General features: G+C 44.5%; 3 protein-coding genes across 6 annotated transcripts; 1 reads left to right on the top strand and 2 right to left on the bottom strand.

Annotated features, from left to right (window-relative positions):
* The first annotated feature begins 502 nt into the window (after window positions 1-502).
* On the top strand, window positions 503-4,900 carry CIB3 (calcium and integrin binding family member 3). Its single transcript, XM_014882995.2, has 6 exons — window positions 503-553; window positions 870-904; window positions 1,701-1,812; window positions 2,169-2,316; window positions 3,057-3,252; window positions 4,151-4,900. The coding sequence occupies exons 1-6, from the start codon at window positions 503-505 to the stop codon at window positions 4,170-4,172; spliced, it is 564 nt and encodes a 187-aa protein (XP_014738481.1). The 3' UTR covers window positions 4,173-4,900.
* A 2,038-nt stretch (window positions 4,901-6,938) lies between these two features.
* On the bottom strand, window positions 6,939-11,814 carry RAB8A (RAB8A, member RAS oncogene family). Its single transcript, XM_014882994.2, has 8 exons — window positions 11,584-11,814; window positions 11,200-11,260; window positions 10,918-10,978; window positions 10,498-10,575; window positions 10,002-10,091; window positions 9,415-9,480; window positions 9,044-9,094; window positions 6,939-8,680 (listed from the first exon to the last, which is right to left on the bottom strand). The coding sequence occupies exons 1-8, from the start codon at window positions 11,741-11,743 to the stop codon at window positions 8,588-8,590; spliced, it is 660 nt and encodes a 219-aa protein (XP_014738480.2). The 5' UTR covers window positions 11,744-11,814; the 3' UTR covers window positions 6,939-8,587.
* A 152-nt stretch (window positions 11,815-11,966) lies between these two features.
* On the bottom strand, window positions 11,967-20,910 carry TPM4 (tropomyosin 4). Of its 4 annotated transcripts, none has more exons than XM_014882993.2 (9): window positions 20,620-20,910; window positions 18,500-18,625; window positions 15,213-15,346; window positions 14,840-14,957; window positions 14,364-14,434; window positions 14,068-14,143; window positions 13,712-13,774; window positions 13,563-13,632; window positions 11,967-12,353 (listed from the first exon to the last, which is right to left on the bottom strand). In XM_014882993.2, exons 1-9 carry the CDS (start codon window positions 20,731-20,733, stop codon window positions 12,271-12,273), a joined length of 855 nt encoding a protein of 284 aa, XP_014738479.1. In that variant the 5' UTR covers window positions 20,734-20,910; the 3' UTR covers window positions 11,967-12,270. The 4 variants fall into 4 exon arrangements, with proteins under 4 accessions (XP_014738479.1, XP_088035109.1, XP_088035110.1 ...); XM_088178983.1 differs by having other exon boundaries at window positions 11,967-13,039; window positions 20,620-20,905; XM_088178984.1 differs by lacking the exons at window positions 18,500-18,625; window positions 20,620-20,910 and adding an exon at window positions 17,392-17,597.
* Between the last annotated feature and the right edge of the window lie 278 nt (window positions 20,911-21,188).

Genomic DNA, 21,188 nt, shown 5'->3' with positions numbered 1-21,188 from the left:
AGTGCTGCATAAATGGTTGCACTCCATGATCTAAAAGGGCTTTTCCAACCTTTACAATTCTGACTCTGTATAATATAAAGTGAGAAGGAAAGGAGGAGTGGCATCATTTGGTGTTAAATTTTAAAGAAGGAAAACGCTACTAACACTTTTCAGTTAACTCACCTTATCTGAAGGCAGGAAAAAGCAGGATCCACCTGGTCTACCTGCAGCTGAAGAGCACTAATAATTAGCTATTACTTATTTGGCTAAATCCTGTAACCCGAGTCTCCGTGGTGCACACAGGAGACGGGTGAATGCTGCTGGATAAGAGCCTCAAGTAGCCAGACTAAAGATTTGATGAAATGCTCTTATTATGATACTTTGCAGCCTGTAGAAGTTGGTTACCTGATCCTCTGCTGTACCTGAGCCTCATTGTTGCAGCTTTTAATAACTGAATATCCAGACGACCTTTAAAGGTGCCTTTGAGGAAAGAACTGACAAGAGTCAATATTCCCAGCTCAAAATGGGCAACAAGCAAACCATTTTCACTCAAGAGCAGCTGGATGCATATCAGGTATAAAGCAAACTAAATGGCTGTTTGGACAGGACATTAAATAATGGCAAAGGTGTTGTTGGGTTTTTTAAAACAACATCTTTTAACAGTTAATAAATAGAAGTACTGAATTGCAGCAAAGATTTTAGCAAGGTAGTTTGATTTTTACATCAAAAGGAAGGGTTATAAAATACTCCTAATTGTATGCCAAAAAGAAATCTTTAATGCTTAGACATCCACTACACTATAACCTCATTTAACACACTGCATGGGAAAAGTTTGGGCCAATGCATGCTAAAAACTGTCATTACACGTTATACCTTTTCTTATTTCATAGGACTGCACGTTTTTCACAAGGAAAGAAATTCTGAGGTGAGTCTTCTGTATGCATGCTGTGAGGAAAGTACAGATTGCTTTAAAGGCAGGTTGCATATGGGGTAAGGTATTTAAAAAATAATTTAAAATTCAAATTTAAACTCAAATTTAAAGTGATGACTTTGGGGTGATATGAGCAGTTTTGTTGGCTTTTTTCATTTACAAATCCTACCCTATCTGAGTCAGAATTCTAAATTTTGTGTTAATGTACTAGTCCCTATTTATTTATTAGCAATAAATGTAATGAATTATGTCTTAGTGGCAGCAACATCCACAGTTCTCTCACATGGTTTTCAGACAGATGCTTCAAAGTCTGCTTTTATTCTCTGGAATACTTTGCTGGTTTATGAAAACTTTAATGACTGTGTCAAATTTTCTTCGTGTTTTCTTGTAAATGATTACACTGCTGCACTAAGATGCATTTTTTCCTGAAGCCTTCATGTGCCTCACTGAACTTCCTATTTAATCTCTGGCCAAAGGATCTGATAAAGAAAGGACGAGGTGGGAAGAGAAGTGAGAGTCCTCACTGAAAACATGAATTTGTTCTCCTCTCCTAAGGGTTTGGCTGCATGCCCTGTGTAAGCATTTTCACATAACAGTTCTCTCATGAAGCTTTGTGTTTTTCACCAGTTACAGCTTGTTTTAATAATGGCTTTTCCAACAAAAATCATACTGTTACTTAGTGACCGACCCCAATCTGCTAATGGATGCAAAGTGTAAAAAACGAGGTGGAAAAGCAAAACGCCTCGTTCTCAGAAATCTAAAGAGCCAACAAGGCTTTCTCTTGTCTCAGGCTGTTTTACAGGTACCGAGATCTGGCCCCGCAGCTCGTCCCCCTTGACTACTCTGCCCGCCCAGCCGTGACTCTGCCCTACGAGCTCATCGGCAGCATGCCAGAGCTCAAGGTACGACAGCACGACTCGAGTGACACATTTCAGTTTCATTTACCCTTTCTGAATAATTCATCCGGGACTAATTGCTTGGGAGGCTTACATAGAAATAAATTTGGGCTATTGAAGTCAAAGTCTTTCTGGAAGCTTCTAGTAATTCCAAGAAAACACGCTGAAACAGCACAAAGGTTCAACACGGTGCAGCTACGTCTGCTTCTGACACAGCATTAGACGAGAACTTCAAGGCAGAAAGGGGAGAATTGACCAAAAAGATGTTTCAACCAAAATAGTCTTGCCCCACTTGCTTTACGTGCACTGAAATCAATGCTGGTGAGGATGACCTTGCCTTGCTCCTGTGCTCTGTTTCCCAGGACAACCCGTTCCGCCAGAGGATAGCAGAGGTGTTCTCAGAGCACGGCGACGGCAATATGACTTTGGATGATTTTTTGGACATGTTTTCTGTGCTAAGTGAAATGGCTCCCAGAGACTTGAAAGCTTATTATGCTTTTAAAATTTATGGTGAGTGAGACATATGTAGAAAGTAAGTGGGGAAATCGTGTAGGGTGCAAAATCCTCACTTTGTCACCATAATGATTTCTAGTTACCATTTCTTTTAATTGCACTTGAATGTTTCTTCTCCCTCTTCTAAAAACTTCCAATTTTCTTTATCCTTTTGTCTCTAATTTATTTGGTATTAAGATTTACTACAGAATTTACAACTTGAACTTACCTGCAGTTTTCAAGAGCTGATAAACATTAAGAAATATTTCTGTCTGAGGGGCTGCTTGGAAAAGGACAACACAGGGGATTTGGCTGCCCATGAAGCTGTAGGGTGGATTGGGGAAGGGGAGGCAGGGAAACACACTGCAGGATTTTTTCTCCAAGGACAAATGTAAAGATTTTTCTTTTTTTTTAAAGTACCATTTACAGTGACTTTCTTTATGATCAGCTAAAGACAAACAATACATCAAACCAACATAATCTTGCTGGAATGATTTAATGATGGCTAGGCCATTAAACCACCATTAAACTACTTACAGTTGTTATCCTTAGGTAAGAAAAGGAGAAATTAGGAGATTTTAATTTTGTAACTCATTTATTTTAAAAACAGCTAGAGGTAACTTCATTTCTGATTTGAGAGTTCTTCTGCTAAAAATCCATCACGGCCTGGGAACCAAACCCTTCTATTGGGTCTTGGCAAACAACCGTGTAAAACGCTGATTTCTGTTGCTTTAAATTAACTTGTCTCCTTTTGTCAGACTTCAACAATGATGATTACATATGCAAATCGGATCTAGAGAAAACTGTTAACAAATTAACCCGAAATGAACTGACCCCAGAAGAAGTCAGGCTTGTTTGTGAAAAGGTGATTTACGAGGCTGATGTGGACAATGATGGCAAGCTGTCCTTGGCAGACTTTCAGCATATGATCCTAAGAGCTCCAGATTTCCTCAGGTAATATTTGCTTTTAATTTCTAACATAAAATTATCTTCGTTTTTCCCTGTCAGAAGCCTCTGAAGTGTGTGTTTACATCTCCTCAGCGTTTGCAGATCACCACTCTTCCCTTGCAGGTTCTAGTAGAGCTGCCCACTGCAAATACTGCAAAAATAGATGCTTGAAAAAGCCTCGAGGCTTCTTGACTTGCTTTTGAACTTCCAAAGTACTTTTTACATGATAGAAGGTCCTTGTAACCTAAAAACCTAAAAAATTAGTACTAGTGCTTAGGCTGCATTGATAAATGCATGGTATTTGCTCACTCAATGCTTAACATAGTGTTAATGTGGTTTCTGATGCACATCTTACACAAAACAACACTCAAATCTTGCATTTATTTACTCTACCCAATCTTTGCAAATGCTTTGAAAAATAAAGTTTCCAATTTATCACAGAGTCCTACAATTAATTGTAGTAAAGCCTTTAAACAGAGTGATACGTGATGTGGGACACACATTGAGAAAGTAAGAAAATTACAGCCTGAAAAATATTCCAGGCTGGAGCTTCTCAGCTCTGTTCCCAGCCCATGAGCTGGTCCAGCTCAAGGCTAAGGGAGAATTTCTTCCAGAGTGATAATTTGGTCAAAATAAAAAGGAATTAATAACAAAATCAAACCCCTGTTGTGGTGTGTGCCCAGGCCCTGGCAATGGGGTGTCTTCTCTCTGAACCAATCACCTTTTCTCTACTCTGGGAGTTGCAGTCCTGCTATAAAACCAAGTGTGTTTGTGAATAAACTTGGCTCTTTCTTCCTGTCATGAAAGAGAACCATGTAACTGTGCATCTTATTTCTGCACTTAAAGGGTTAAAACCCCTTTCCACAGCTACAACGTGAGTATCCTGACTTCCTTTTTTTAACAGCACCTTTCATATTCGAATCTGAATCGATGGAAACGCTTCTGGGACTTTCAACAGCTACTCCTGCACCTGAGATAAGCAGCCATGAGAGCACAAGATGAGAGGGGCAAAGAGGACAACTTGTGGTAAAAGCAGTCAGAGAACTGTCTTTCATTTAGCACTCATTCATTTTTCATTCTTTAAAGGGAACAATTCATTAAGCTCTTCATCAGGATTTCCCTGCAATTTAGCAAAATGTCTACTCCCCACTCTCAGCTAGAGTAAACCTGGCCTGGACAGTCAGAAGGGAATTATTTTTTTTGAAGTTCAGACAACACTAGGCAATAAAGGAACTTGTATCAAACTATAACCCGTAAAAATTTGCCCAAAAATGTCTTAATGAGTAAAAAAAATCCCTTTAGTTTCCAAAACATAAGTAACTCCTCCTTATGGTCTTAATAAATTGTCCAGTGAATCAATTCCTGAAGTATTCTCCCACAGTGCAGGATTTACAATGAAAAAGTGAGCATAGTTTCGACATAAAAGAGTCTACCTACACCAGGTCCTGTCCCTCTTATCCATTTCCAGAAATATCCTATTTTCCACACCCACCAGGGTCCCTATGCACAAATGATTAATAGGTCTGAAAACTGAAGTTTGTAAAATTCTCTTTTCATAAGAAGTTTATTTGTGCAGTGCTCAGGGTCCTGTACAAGAGAGTAAAAACAGACATACTGTAATACAGTTTTGTTTTAATATAAACATGAAAATCAATGAGAAGTGTTTAAGAAAGCAGTTGTAATGTGGGAAGGGTGGCAGCCAAAAGTGATAATTCAAAAAAATACAATTTACAGTCATTTTTACAAATTTTGGGATGCATTAAATTCCCTTCAAAACAAAGTCCTAAGCCCCCAACTCACATTCAATGTAGAGCAGATGATTCCTGCAGAAAGGCTGGAGAGACCAGTTAACCAGCCAGTTACCTTTATTATCAACCACAGAAACTCCAGGGATCAGTGAAGGATGGGTCAGGGAATAAGGCAGCCTGGAACACTCAGACTGCAGTTACCAATTCACATTCCTTTGAACAGATCTTTAGTTAAGCTAAAAATGAAGAAGCAAAGTCATCATTTTTTCCCCAAACCCTCCAACTTGTGCAAGCACAAAGGAGCCCATCCTCACACAGCTGTCTGTGCTTTCCCCTGGCAAGGCCAGGAGAACAAGGAATCGTGGCAGTTTTCAGCATGATCATCAGAAAAACACACCACCACAATAACCCCTTAGCAATCATCAGGGAGATGATCAGCATCTCAGATGAAAGGAAAGACCAAATAATTTTCAGCAGCACTAGAGACTTTAAATAATCCATAGGATTTATAAATCTGAGGCTAAAAGTCTGATGCTGGCATAAAGTTCTGATGTGTCAGGAAACATGAGCTGTGCCTGTCAGCACAGGACATAGACAACACAAGTGTTAAGTAAGTGCTAGAACAGCAGCTCCACCATTTATTGACAGACTCACAGGTGTCCACCCCAAGGAGTGACAACTATTCAAGGTACTGCAACCAGCCTCAAAAATAAGGTCAACCACAGAATTCCATGATCCTCACTGAAGTAAAAGGGAATCTGACAACATGCTCAAAAATGGGTTTGTTTCTCTACAAAATAAATCTTAATCAATTACCTGATATTTTAGTGATATTTAGACACTGAAAATGTGTAGTAAGCACAGTTAGTTTTGCAGGCCTACTTCAGTTCCTCATTTTTATAGATTTTGTAGCCAATTTCTGATTTTTTTCCTCCTTAGTTGAAGAAAGCTTAGACACGAGTAGATTACTGTATTTACACAGTACCTCTCTGACAATTGCATTTTCCATTACATTCATACTTAATAAACACAGCAATTGAATGATGTGATGGACACATACTGTACTTCTCCTAGATTTGATGCCTGTGTTTAGTGGCACATAGCTAAGCCCACGTGCAGTGCAGTTTCTTTAACCTTTTCCTCTCTTACACTTGCATTTTAAGTTTCATGTTGCTCACACAGATTTAATGTCTGTGTAGAGCCTTCATAGCCAGAAGTACAGTGATGACTGCAGTCACAGCATGAGACTTCCTGAGATCAAGCAATAATGTTGTTGTTTGTAAACCCAACCATTTCAAAGGAAATAATGCCATGATCAGGTATATAAACACGTGCTACAACCAGTGTACATTTAAGGTATTCACATACAAAGAATTCTGAATGAAGGAGTAATTCCAGATTTAAAAAACGAGTGAAAAATCACAATACCATCCTTCACGTTTTACCCACTTGTAAATGAATATAGTTTGCTTTCCCATCTTGAGATGAGTTATTGATACAGTCCACAGGCAAGAACCACAATCATGGCAGACCCATGGTATCAAGTCAGATAAACCACCAATTTTCCAGTCACTCTGAAAAATAAATCTGGCTCAGCATCTGGCTGTAAAAAGCACAAGACAGATGCTTGTTATTACTATTACAGTTATGTAGGAAATTCAGCCTGTCTTATCACCACCCCAGTTGTGCCTCAATCATTTCCTGAAGCACACACAAAGTCTTTAAAACATCCTTAGGTCAAGACAGAGGTGCTGTGCTGCTTGTCCAGTCTACAGGTCTGTGTTAAATACATTCTGATGCATGCACTGTCTAAAAGCCTCCTCAGAAACTTCACATGGTTTTATCCTACAAACATGTCTGTGTGTTCATCCACTACAGGGCACGTTCATCAAGTCCTCATGCTAAAAAGCCACAAGTAAACAAAAAAACCAAACCATCATAAGGTTCTGGTTAGAGGAAAGCTTTAATCAGGACAGAGATTATCTAAATGCATCTAAAATGCATTTTTATAAACCAGTAAGTTACACAGTGAAATCTTCTTCCATTTTAGAACAGGCAGTATTCCTGTTGGGCCCAATTGCACGCTTCAGATTTACACAGTTTAATTGTGAATCCAACAGATATTTAACTATAGCAACACTTTTTAGTGCTACTCTTGAGGCCCAGAGTTCAATACCACAAACTTGAAGGAAAAACAAAACTGGTGAGTAAATTCCACAACTTCAAAATCAACTTCAATTTTACCCTTAATTGCAGCTGTCAATGTAAACAAAGCATGTTTCAGTTGCAGCAAGCTGCAGGACACAGCTGGTGTGTTCACTGGAGTCAGGTCCAACACCACTGCAATCCTCTGCCAGCAGCCTCAGCAGCTGATGCTCTCACCAGCTCCTTTCATCACTCTAATCCAGAGTCAGGCTCACAGCCCCTGACCTGGGAACAACCACCCCACCCACCCAGGAGCTGCACTTGGCTCTGGCATGTCACAAACTGGAATGTACTGGACTGGCTTTGTGGGAATGAGTAACAGACACGGGTTCCTGTGAGAACAGGCTGCTGCTGCCTGATGGCTGCAGTGAGTGTCACCCAGCAGCAAGGCCAGTCTCAGTCTGAGAGCCTCTTTCCAGACAGTGCTCTGATGTGCAACATTTACTTGCATATGTGAGCAAGTGTGCTTGGGAACACACGACTGGGAGCAGTGCAACACACTTCCTTGTCATGATTTAAAGCTACCTGCTGTATCTTGATAGGTCTGGAGTCTTTCCCAGCAGGAGAGTGGTAAAGTCACCCATTATAAGGTGACAGATTTAAGTGTCTCTGCCTGACCCTGGTTCTCCAAGAACAGAGGACAGATCTGTACAGGAGCCAGGGTAGCCATCAGCTCCTGTTGAACACGTCTGAATGTCTGGAGTACTTAATTAAGCACAGTCAAGTCTAACATGGATGAATTACCAATGGTAAGGACCCATTCTATTTACAGCACACATTCTTTTTTTTAAAAAATATAGAGATTCCTTTGAGGAGAATTCTTTTTTAAAACTTCAATTGTACTTGTGGATTGTCTAGAGTAACACAACTGAGTAAGAGACAGGCAGATAAAGGAGTTTCTCTGTAGTAGTAAAGAGCTGGAGCTGCAGAAAGCTCCCTCGTACCTCCTGGGAAGGCATCAGCCTGCACTGCTCATCTCGGTGCATTTCTGGGATGGTCTCACTGCTCTGTGTGCACCTACAAACTGGATATGCACATGTACCATGTATGCACACCTGTACTTCATTACAGTGGCATTTAAGTTTCTTATTTTAATTATAACTTCATCTTTCTAAACTGGATACGTGACAGATACGAATGAAGAGTGAAGTCTGTCAGGTCACGTGATCTGTTCTTCCTCTGCTAGACAATACACATGCCCAGTGGCAATCTGACAAAAATAAACTCGTTTCATCTCCAAAATTGAAGAGTCAGACAGTTACCAAAATAAACCATTTCTTATTCAGATGGTCACAAAGTGACAAGGTTTGTTGGGAGCACTAAGTCCACAGAAAGAGGAAACCTCACTTAGCACAGGCACAGTCCAGCTCAGATTAAGGCCATGTCCCTCACAGAAGAACACATCGAAAAAAGCTGCTTTTCTTTTGCTGGTCTTGTGTGATTTTGACTCCCTGGTTGCTGCCTTGAGGGCTATTGCCTTCCTGAAGATGGAAAGAATATCCAGTTACTTATTTATACTTAAGAGATTCTTCATCTGGTCATTCTGTTGAACCAAACTTGACAGACACAAAAACCTTTCCCACAATCAATAACAAGGTTCACTCATTTATCTGAGTCTTACACCAGCCATGACAAAAAACTGGAGAACTGCATCTGAACTGCAGAGACAGCCAACATCAGAGCACAGCTTGACAAACTAAAAATACATTTCTAGAACTTTCAGTGATCCTTCATGAAAGAGACTATGATACATTATTTATACACTGTGAAACAGTTCTTGCAATGTGGATTTTGGTTTTTCTTTTCCCTATTTAAATCCAGCATGGATAAAATCGGTTACTCACCAACTTTTTGTCCATTTTTGCTTTGATATCTCTCGCAAGAGTGAAAAATGCCTGTGACAAGTCCAACAGTTCAGTGTTACAGGGTAAATAAAATGTTTTCTAACAGTTCTGTTTAGCTGCCTTCCCAAGTTTCGACATACTATACAAGAACAGTATTTTTCCCTCTGCTCCAGGTTTTAATGCTCCTTCTCTAGCTCCTTTTTTCTGAGCCCCAAAGCCTCACTGGCTCCCCCCAGCCAGGAAAACACTTAACAACCCGTCTATGGCACCCAACAATGGAGCTCTGCATCCCACCAGGATGGGCAACTGTTCCACACTGCTGGCTTGCACAAAGAGGACAATAAATACAAGAGAAAGGCATTAGTACTTACATTCTCTATGTTTATATTTGCTTTTGCACTGGTCTCCATGAATTTAATGCCGAAACTTGCAGCAAGCTGAACAAAAGCAGATTGCAAAAAATTAGGAACTAAATTAGGAACTGCTATTGGTATCTGTTCTCACTGGCTTTGCTCTGCTCTTTTACACTCTGCACACATTTTAACTTGCTCTTTTTTGTTTCTTGCACAGATACCTTGTCAGTCTCATAACAACCACAGTGCAGAAAAAAACTCTACCTCAATGAACTAACATCTGACATGAGAAAAGACAATCCCATCTACCTTGTCTCAGTGGCTTTCAGCCAAAACAGACATTTACTCCATGTTCAACTCCAACATCCTCTTAGAAAAGACCTGCTCATTGCTTTGCATCTGTTAGATAATTGACAAGAATCCTTAACACAGGTTCTGCTTTTGAGCCCAGTGGGGAAAAGCACTGCCATGACAGCTTGAGGAATGTTCAGCCATTCCACTCAAGAACACCCCTGTGGTACCATGGCAGCGAGCAGACAACCATCAGGGCAGTTTTTAGACTCTGAAAAACCTAAATCAAAATACATCAAAACCATGGCACTTACCTTCTCCCCTTGCTCTCTAGAGACTTGTCTTTTGTCGTTGGCATCACATTTGTTCCCCAGGATCATTTTTTCAACATCTGGAGAGGCATGCTGAGACAAACATAGACCAGAGACTTGGCCTTGGCTTTTGTAGATAAACATTGTCACACAGATGAGGCACCCATTGAGTACCCAACACAGAGATGCCAGTCCTGAGAATCTTCCACAGATTTCCAGGCTCCCCCCAAACCCCTCATCCCAGCATGTGACCTGCACCATGGCAGTTCTTGGACCAATTGTTGTGGCAGGAAACCATCACATTAGGTGGCCTCAGAAGTACAGGGGCTACAGCCCTCACAAGCAATCACTATCAGCCAAGGTATTCCTGATCTCCAGCCCACTTATCTTTCAAGTACCCTGCAGTGCATTCAGTAATGCTTCTGAAGCAATTAAGCTGCAATTACTTTCAGAGGAAGAAATGATACCTTTAACAGTAATAAGTAAAGAGAGAAATTACCTCTTCAATATTCCTCACCCAGTTCCGAATGTTTTCAAAAGACTTTTCATTGGTGATGTCATACACTAACATAATGCCCTAAAGGTAAAGAAAAGGATTGTTTCAGCAGGAGTTAAAGTTTTATCCACAGCAGAGAGGAGCAACTCAACAGTAGTTATTTTTAACAACTGGTTCCCAGGCAATGGAAGTGAGATAAGGTGTGCAGGACATGTATTTATAGAGTGAAACATGGAGGAATCTGCCTTTCCAAAGTTCTGTATCATCCCAGCACAGCTCCAGCACAGCTGTGAGTGTCCAGACTGGCAGACCACCACGCCGGGAGAGGCTGAGCTGCAAGTGTTCCATGTCAGCCCCAGCTGACCTGACCCACCCAGCTGCGTTTATCAGGGCCCTGTCACAGAATCAGCGATTTGCTCCTACCATGGCTCCCCTGTAGTAGGCGGTTGTGATGGTCCGGAATCGCTCCTGCCCGGCCGTGTCCCTGGAACAGACAGAACCTGGGGCTCACGCAAACCACCTCCACATTAGCTCAAGTTAACACTACCAAAAAATTTAAATTAATTTGAACCAGTCTTCAGAGCACTAGAACCACCTTTTGGGTTCTAAGATGCCATAAACTACTGAACAGCACAACTGCATAAAAACCGATCACATCCCCACGCACACCACAGAGCCCCAGCTACTGCAGCAGAGAAGCCTTACCAGATCTGCAGCTTGATTCTCTTGCCATCGAGCTCTATCGTTCGAATTTTAAAGTCGATACCTGAAACGAGAACCGATGACTTTATTCACACGTCCTGCCGAAACGCCAAATCCGACGGCTTTCCCCTCAGTTACGCCGCTAAGTTTCACGTCCTCAGCGCTCCCTCCCCGCTGCTCCCCAGCACCGGCCCCGCCGGGGGCTGCGGGCCGGACGGAGCAGCCCCTCACGGACCCGTAGGGAGCCCCCCCAGCCACGGCAGCGACCCCGGCCCCTGTGGTTCCGCGGCCCCGAGCCCGGAGCCCCCGAACGGGACGCGCCGCCGCGGGACCCGCGGGCGGGCCGGTGTGTAGAGCAGAGAGGGCGCGGCCCCGGCCGGCGCTCACCGATGGTGGAGATGAAGGTGGCGTTGAAGGCGTCCTCGGAGAAGCGGAACAGGGCACAGGTCTTGCCCACGCCCGAGTCGCCGATCAGCAGCAGCTTGAACAGGTAGTCGTAGGTCTTCGCCATGTTGGTGGGCACCGGCCCCGCCCACCACGCGCTCATTGGCCGAGCTCGGCGGGGAGCGCACGGAGCCGGCACACCATTGGCCAGCGGCCTCGACCCGGCTGCAAGCGCCTCTGCGATTGGCTGCCGGCTCCCCCGCCGGCGCTACGTCACTTCCCGTACGGACAAGGCGAGGTCGGGCGGCTACAGTGACGTCACTGCCAGCACTGTGACGTCACGCCGCCGAGCAGCAGCGCTACAAAAAGCCGCGGAGAGGCCTCGGGACTGTGAGAAATTGTTTAATATGAAACGGCAGGGACAGGTGCCCGGGGAGGCGGCGCCACCGCTCGGGTGCGGCTTCTACTGGGGTTTTATATGGAAGGACTAAGGAACCGTGAGGAACAGCCAGGCACGGGCCACGCAGCAGCCCCGGCAGGGTCGGGGCTCCCGGGGGCTGCCCAGAGCCCGTCGTGTGGCTGTGCTGGTCATAACTTAATTGGCTTTTCCAGGATACAGAGAGAGAAAGGAGAGAGGGGCGATGCAGGGACAGGGCTGGTTGCTGTTGGCTGCTGTCAGCTCTGCACCTCTCATATACAGTTCAGTTCATTTAGCGTCTGGTCCAGTGTCTGGTGCAAGCCCAAGTTCTCCTCCTTGGCTTGAGCAAGTTTTTCTGGTGAGAAAGAAGAAAACCACAAGATTTAAATCACATTATTTTACAGCCTTTTCTCTTTAAATAAGACCTTGGGTAACTTACCTTCATATTTAAGACGCCTTTATAGCTATATCATCAAAACGGGGCCAGCTTTTTGTAATTTCTGTCCTTAAGGGAGGTTTTTGGACATGTCTCATGAAATGTGTCATTTATAGGACACATCCTGCTGGGTTTTCCTTGGACTGAGAGGTTTTTAACCAGGCTGGTGGAGCACAAGTAGATACTGAGCCCAGTTAAAGCTTTTTGCTGACACCTTGGGAACACCTGAATTTGAGTGTTTGCCAGAGCCAGGTCCTGCCCCATCCTGACTGTGTCTTGCCCAACCCCACATGAGGAGCTGAATGTGTTTTCGATGTGATCACCAGTGCATTTGAGGTGATTTATACAGAAGTGAACCCCGAAGGTTGAAAGGTAGAGGTATCATGTTTTATTGAGCTGAGTTCCCACAGAAGTGGAAGGGTTGCTTGTGGAAGTGACACAGAAGTGACAGGGATTACAGGCGAGAAAAGCTTGAGAAAACACAGTGACTGGGAGCCCCCTGCTTCCCCACACAGGGGCAGGTCACAAAGAAGTCATGTCGTTGAGGGCATGGTCGAGCTCCTCACTGATGGCTTTGTACTTCAGCTTCTGAGCGTAGAGCTCATCTGTCAGTCCCGAGGGCAGCAGGAATAGGCCAGCAAGAAATGCAGGGAAGAGAAGAGGCCACAGGAGGAGGATGGAGACAGGCAAAAGGCAACAGCAGCCAAAGGAGTTGGGCAGGAAAACAAAAGAAGAAAACAGAGGTGTAGTTGAGTATCAAAAGGAAAGCAAAACATCCAAAAAGCTGCCTAGTCAGAAGTTTCACCTATGTGAACTTTTTGTCTTTTTGTAATCTCACAATTATTTTCCAGTAAGCAGATTAAGTAGGGAGGGGATCATGAGCCCTTGAGTCCCTCTATCTGTAAGTTGGCTAAAATCAGGCCATTGTTACCAACTTTATGAAAGAAAATCTTTTTCAGGAGAACTTCCACCACACAGGGCAGGTGCCCAGTGGACACATCACACCCCTGTACCAATATGCCTGAGGAGAGTTGCTGTTCTTTCCCAATAAAATCCACCACCCACTCCTGGAATTTGTTCTCTGATTTGAAACTGATGATGTTTAAAGGAACTTGACTCATTCCATACCTTCCAGGTCGTCAATAGACTTTTCCAGTTTGGCAACAGTTCTCTCGGCAAATTCCGCACGAGTTTCAGCCTAAAAAAGTTGAAATGGCATCATTGGATACTGCTAGAAAGATTAAGTCCAAAGACAATTTGGGGATGGCCAAACTTACTTCTTTCAGCTTGTCGGAGAGAATCTTGATTTCTTCTTCATATTTATCTTCTTTTTCCGAGTACTGTGAAAACAATAAACACTCTTTAAAGGAAGATGTAGCAACAGTAAGAAATGCTTAAGAAACTGTGACCTATTTATAAGCATTCTTCCTTTTACAAAAGCTGCAAACACCATTCCTGTGCTTTTCTCCTCTCCCCCAGACTTTCAGGCTTGTTTGGGCAGAACTGATCCAGTGGTATCCACAAGCAGGCAGGTAAAACCTCTCATTTGCTTTGTATTTCTGGTTTATTTCTGTGAATTCTATTTACAAGTTTTGGCTTTGCTCATATCCTTTAGTTTACTGAAAGAACCAACCTTTTCAGATTGAGCTTCCAAAGATTTCAGGTTGTTTGTGACGTTCTTTAACTCCTCTTCAAGGTCACTACATTTACTGTAAGGGGAAAACAGAAGTATGAATTACTAGTCCTCCTGTTATGATTTGGAAGAGTCTAAAAAACACAAGGGAGGAAGTAATTAAGTCTGAAAGAAGAAAACTGGGTATATCCATACAAACAAACTTTTCTACAAGTACTAACTACATGCCTGCCCACCAGGAAATTTTTTAATGAAATGTAGTCTTGATCTTTTGTGTATTCTAAAAAGTTACTCACACTTCAGACACCTCTGCACGCTCCTCAGCTCTTTCCAGTTCACCCTCCAAAATAACCAGTTTACGGGCAACCTGTAAAAACACAACAGCTGTTGTCAGAGAATCACAGCATGGCTCGGGTTGGGAGGGACCTCAAAAACCATCTGGTCCCATCCCCTGCCACAGGCTGGGACACCATCCTTTCAGATTTCAAAAAGCACCCAGCAGTACTCTGCTCCTGCTTCCTCTGGAATAAGGGAATCAGATGAAAGCATACACCCACAGATGTAACAGCCCTCCCCAGTTAGTTAGATTTTGCAGTCTTTTTAGCATTAAGTACCTAAGATGCTGCAAATCACTATTAGAATTCCTCCTTGCTGGGAATGTCCCATGGTTGAAGCATCACCCAGTGTCAACTGGACAGAGGGACTAAACTGAGGAGTAACATTATTGTTCATGGTTCTCCTGTAGGTTTCACCATTTCCTTCTCCCTTTTACCTCCTCATACTTGCGGTCAGCTTCTTCAGCAATGTGCTTGGCCTCCTTCAACTGCATTTCCTGAATTTCCATTTTCTCTTCATCTTTCATTGCTCTGTTCTCAATAACCTTCATTCCTCTGCAAAAGTTAAAGCATGTTTAATGAAGAAGCATTTTGGCACTTGTATCTCAACGTCACAAACTGGAATTTTGTATTTCTAACCCAAAAGTGGCCCATTACGACCATCGTGTTCATCAAGGCTAAGGGAATTACCCAATCAAACTTGTAAAAAAGTTTCAAGTCTCTGACCTGCAGCCCACATTAGCACATGCAGATACGAAATTACCCAGGAATATTTTATTCATATATATTCATTTTTTTTAAACAATGTACCTCTCACTCTCATCTGCTGCTTTCTCAGCCTCCTCCAGTTTCTGCAGGGCTGTGGCCAGTCGTTCCTGGGCACGATCCAACTCCTCTTCCACGAGCTGGATTCGTCTGTTCAGAGCTGCCACCTCACCTTCAGCCTGCGTGAAACACCCGCCCAGAACGGGGGTTACACAGGTCACTTGCTGCTGGCAATGCTCCCAGCTAACGAGTTTCCTTCAAACTGCAATAGCATCTCCCCGAGACATGCAGGGGAGCTCAGGGGCCCTTCTGCCTCTGCTTTTTTGTTTGCTTAAACTGTGGCATCTCAGGAATGTCAAGGTATGGAGTGCGTGTGCTTGTTCTTTTCTTTTTTTAATGGCACTTATCATTCCTGCCGCACAAAAAGGAACTCTACAGGACTGCAAATGGATCGGGGTATTTTTGGAGCACTTCACAGGGCTGCATCTATCCAAACTTAAAAAATGAACTGTTTCCATGATGGCTTAGTTCCAAAACCTTTACCGTTGATTTCTCTGCCCTTGGTTTCAGTGACACCCTGCCAGAGCTCACTGTGAAGTTTGAGCCCATTCCTGATCCGTCCTGGCTCCCAAGCCTGCAGACGAATCTATGTGGTCAGCTGGGCACAGACAGTGGCCTCAGCATGGCAGAGTCAGGCTTTTTTTGGGACAAAATTAGATATATTCTTGAAATAAGGTCACTTTGCTTCCTGCAGTACTTAAAGGAATTAGGCAGGATGCATGTCTTAGTAAGATATGTTTGTATATTATGAAATAAACTGCACAGTAATTGGAAGACCATTAATGTATAAAAAAAGACTAGTTAATAAATGGAAGAGATTGCTGGGAGAAATGCTCGATACAGACAACATGGACAAATTGGTGTCCATAAATATGTTTATTAATATACGGCTCCTTTAATTGTTTGTTTTTGAAGGAAAATAAAGCCCTGCTTTAATAACTGTCAGGCTTCTGCACTTTATTGTCCCCAGATCTGAGAAGGATTGCCATATACAAGATTAACTTTTTTGTCTTCCAAATACTTTTACGGGATATAGACCCTGGAGGGGCGACTGTTTTATGCTTTATGTTAAAACACTTAAAAAAAAAAAAAAAAAGTGTTTTGCTGCAGCTTAGCAAATTTGGTCACTGACCACTCCTAAGCTGGAGGAAGTGGTTTCCATTCACTTCTGAGCCATCTTGGAAAGGAGTTCAGTGGCTGATCCAAATGGAAGCTGACCCAGGATTCCTCTAGTCATAAATTATCCAACATTTCATCTGTTTTTTACCCAGTGCGGTGTTTAACTTCCCGATTTCTACACAAAGCATCGATCACGTACAAAACTGGCATCTGTTCTGTGGCACCAACTCCTTCCACTACATAGGGTACTTTTAAATCCCGTTTTAATTCAGCAAGATTCCAAAGCTATGGAGCCGGGGCCACTGGGAATCTGGGGTGAGCCTGGCTCCACCTCTCCCAGCAGCAGCCCGAAGTCCTTATACGGTAAAACTAACTCGCTGACATGTGATAAAATAGCAGGAAGATGCCGGGAAGGCTGATCGCACACAAATCTTAAGTGAAACCAGCTGTCCAACCCCGGGAGAGCCGCACGCTAGCGGAGAATTCGCATTTCTCTGTGAAAACCAGGACGGAAAGTTTTTTGTTTTTTTTTTTTTCAGCAGTTCGGACATTTCCCAGCTGTGCTGAAGCCAGCGGTGCGGCGCCGAGAGGCGGGAACTCCCCGCTCCGTGTCATGCAGCGCTTTTCCCTAATTAAAACAGCCATTTCCTACTAAACACTCAACCGCTCCCCGGTGCCGAGCGGTGCTCGAACGCCTTTTCCGCAGGAACGGGCCCCAAAGCGCGATGGGCGGCCCGGTTCCCCCGCGGGACGCTGCGGCAGCGCCGGGGCTCCCGCGGGCGGTGAGTGCGGAGCGCAGCGGAGCAGCGCGGGGATGGAGACAGCCGAGGGATGGAGACAGCCGAGGGATGGAGGCAGCCGAGGGATGGAGGCAGCCGAGGGATGGAGGCAGCCGAGGGATGGAGGCAGCCAGCGGCCAAGCCGCCCTCCCGCAGCGGGGAAGAGCCGGGCGCGCCCCAGTGAGAGAGAGCCAGAGACAGGAAGGAAGGAGCAGCCCGGGAGAGAGCGACCGAGAGAGGCGAGCAGGCAGCCCGGGCGGTCTCACTTTCTCCCGCAGGTCCCGTTCCAGGTCCAGCTCCCGCTGGAGGACCTGGGCGCGATCCTCCGCCTCATCCGCCTGTTGCTGCAGGCACTGGATCTTCCTCTTGACGGCTTCCAGGGAGCTCGGCGCGGCCATGGGCGCGTTCGGCGGGCTGGGCGCGGAGGCGCTGCACGTGGCGGGCCCGCGCCTTTCAATGGCCCGGTGACGTCACGCGGCTGGAGGTGGAGTGGTGACGTCGCGCTGGGACCGGGGCCGGCACGGCGGGACCGGGCCCCGCTTGGGGTTCGGCCCCGCTCGGCCCCCGCTCGGGGTTCGGCCACGCTCGGGGTTCGGCCCCGCTCGGCCCCGCTCGGGGTCCCGCTCGGCCCCGCTCGGGGTTCGGCCCCGCTCGGGGTTCGGCCCCGCTCGGGGTTCGGCCCCGCTCGGCCCCGCTCGGGGTCCCGCTCGGCCCCGTTCGGGGTTCGGCCCCGCTCGGGGTTCGGCCCCGCTCGGCCCCGTTCGGGGTTCGGCCCCGCTCGGCACCGTTCGGGGTTCGGTCCCGCTCGGGGTGCGGTCCCGTTCGGGGTTCGGCCCCGTTCGGGGTGCGGTCCCGGTTCCCCCGGTAGCCGCGCCCGCCGCGCCCCCGTCCCGGCCCAAAGGCGAGGTTTTCACCCCTGCCCGCGCTCCGCCACCGGGGTGTGGCGGGGAGCCCGCACTGGCCTTTGCCCTGCCGCGGGGATGAAGCCAAAGGGCATCCTTATGCTATAGCTCTGCTGCCGTCCCATTTCCCTTCAAAAGTCACCGTTTTGTTTATTTCTACTAAAGGAGATTTCTCCTTTCCTAAAGAATTCCCATCGGTTCCGGGGAGGGGGAGAGGTCCCCCTGGGTGCCACCAGGTGCCCTCCGGGTACCAGGGAGCCTCAAGTGGTGCCAGCTCCCGGGGGCAGCTGGGTGTACCGCGGTCTCGGTGCAGAACAGCCCCGCTCCGTTTAGAAGAGGGGAGAGGAGATTAAAACCCTGCACCGTAACCCCCCCGCCTTTCTATCCCTCGCCAAAAACGCATACAACCAGTGAGGTGCATACAACATACACAGAGCAGAGTTACAGGCAAGTGTTAGCCATGGATACCTACATCAGTGGCCTTCTTCTCAGCCTGCTCCAGTTTTTCTTGGGCATCTTTGAGAGCCTCTGAGTATTTATCCAGCTCATCTTCAGTTCCTTTCAACTTCTTCTGCAGAGCTACCAGCTCATCCTCTACCTTTCAAGAGAAAAGAACCCCAAAGTGAGCATATTGATGTAGTATCAGTTACAGTTTAATACGATAAAACCACTCTTTACTACTTGTTTTAACCCAATATAGCATACAAAGAGCCACAAAAGACCAGATCAAAGTTCTGCTGGTGACAGTAGTCTGAGATTGACTGGTAGCAGTTGCCAGGGAAGGATCATTAAAAACATCTCATCCTTGAATAATGTTGCCTGCTGCCACACACACACAGGATCTGGTTTAATACAGAACTTGGTATAAGCCCTTTTTCACCTCACTTTTTTTTTTTTTTTTTTTTTTTTTAACACCCTGCAGCAGTTTTATAGCATTACAGATGGTTTTAAATTATGTCCTTTTAGTGTTTGTTCTAACACTATTACCTGGCGACTTTTCAGGAAACTATTCAATTCCTGTACAGCAGAAAAAAATTTAATGATCCTTCCTTAATGATCTTTGTGTTTCAGGACACTTCAACCCAAATGAGATACCGTGGATGTAGGAGGGAGCAGGGCTGGCCTTGCTATAGTTGGGACTCGTGACTTTGGGAGGTCCCTTCCACCCTGGGTTATTCTCAGAGGCCCAACACAATATGCCTCAATCAAACGATGAGGCTCAGACTGCTCCATACCATATAAATCCATATTGTTCACTAGAATGGTGCTATTTATAACCTGCTGGGAGACTGTTTAGTGGCAAACTGTCTCATGCTCCCTGAGGAATTCACCTTATCAAAGGCTTGCTGCTGATAAGGGTGGGCCAGCAAACCCATCTGCTTCATCCTTTCATTTGCAACACAAAACAGCTCAGCCTGTTGACACACTGATTTATCCATTTGGCTCCACCTTGACAGAAATTTACTCTATCAAAATAGTTTGTGCTTTGGTGTACTTCCTTCATTTTAGTTTCACTGATGGTTTTAAAGACATTTTTGGAAGTGTGCTTATTCTGGAATGTTGTTATCTTGCAGAGAGTAACCAGATAGTGTGAGAGAACTGCAAACCTTGCTTGGATGTTCTAACAGAGAGACAGTGAGCAGCATGAAGCAGATGCTGGCTTTGTGTATGAATATTAAAGTAACTATTTGAGTACTGTGCCCACATTAAAAAAGAAGCTTTTGAGACAAAAATTGAGACAATTCAGAAAAGAGGAGTAAGATCAAAGATTTCTTTTTTTAAAAAAGAAGAAATATTAGGGCAGATGAATGCTTACAACATATTAGAGCAGTGTGGAAGATGTAGAAGCAGCCAAATTTAGAGAATGTAAAAGGGAAAGATGTGGTACTTTGACAAAAAGTGCTGTAAAAACTTGAACGTAGTCAGCTAACACTTCAAGATCATTCTGGAAATACTAAAGCTCAAATAGGAGACAGACACCCAGAATAAAGACATTGAAAAGCAAAAGAATACGAAAATGTTATCATTAGGATTCAGTTAAAAGAACAGCATTCAAATTAAGATATTTTCCATTATTCTTGACAAAAAAATTAAGAGAACATATCTCCTGTTGAGTCTCAGCTGGAACCTCTATGGGGCACTCTCTGCACCAAGAACTTGAAGTGAACTTTATTAATTCACTTCAAGGAGAGGCTTAATTAATGTTTAGACACAGCCAACTCTATTAGCACTAGTCCTACAGGTGTCAGAGTTTACAGCTTTGATTTTAAATATGTAAAGACCTTTTGCATGGAATCAAAGCATGAGAAATATAGGACATTTATGTAAGATTCGAGAAAACTTGGACAAAGTACTGTTAATAATCTGTGGATGATGTTAATTTTGGAAAGACTGAGATGGGTGAGAAGTTCTAGCCCTGACTGTACAAGCATAACAAAAAGGCAAAAAAAAAAAAAAAAATCTTCAAAAGAATATTAACAGAAAACTGACTTGAAATTATTTTGCTTTCTGAATCAGAACATTCCACACAGTATTTTGTTACACTTATTTCCACAGCACACACACACACACAATGATTTTATTTCCACTTACCTGCTTGCATTTGTCCTCAGCTGCCTTCTTATCCGTCTCAGCCTGCTCTGCTCTGTCAATGGCATTCTCCTTGTCTAACTTCAACATCTGCATCTTTTTCTTGATAGCTTCCATTTTTGCTCAAGGACAGGCTGGATCTGTCAGGCAACTGAAAGAATCCGATGAGTAAAATTTCAGATTTTTAACAGCTTGTCTCTGCAGGGCAGAGAATGAAGTTGTACCCAGGCAAGTCACAGGGAAAATGAGCTACAAGTGGTTTTAGAGAGCTTTAAACCCAGAGCCCCCTGGACAAAACCCAGATCTATTGGCCTCTTCTCTGGTGTTCCATCCACAGCCTTTCTAAGGAATGAGCTGGAACAGACTCACTACAGGAATCTTCACCACTCCATCTCCTTATTTGGGTCCTGTTTTCTTAAAGAGAAAACTGTTTCCATTTTTAAGCTTCTGACAGAAGCAAAAGTGTTGACATATGAACACATGCTTGAAGAAAAGCTGATTAGCTCCTCTTTGTGTGTGCAGAGCAATTAACCAACACAGCAGATTTCGGGGATGGCCTGCCTTCCTGGAAT

Source organism: Sturnus vulgaris, chromosome 26 (genome assembly GCF_052056855.1).
Source record: "Sturnus vulgaris isolate bStuVul1 chromosome 26, bStuVul1.hap1, whole genome shotgun sequence".
Lineage (NCBI taxonomy): Eukaryota > Metazoa > Chordata > Aves > Passeriformes > Sturnidae > Sturnus > Sturnus vulgaris.
This window is presented reverse-complemented; position numbering and strand designations above follow the sequence as displayed.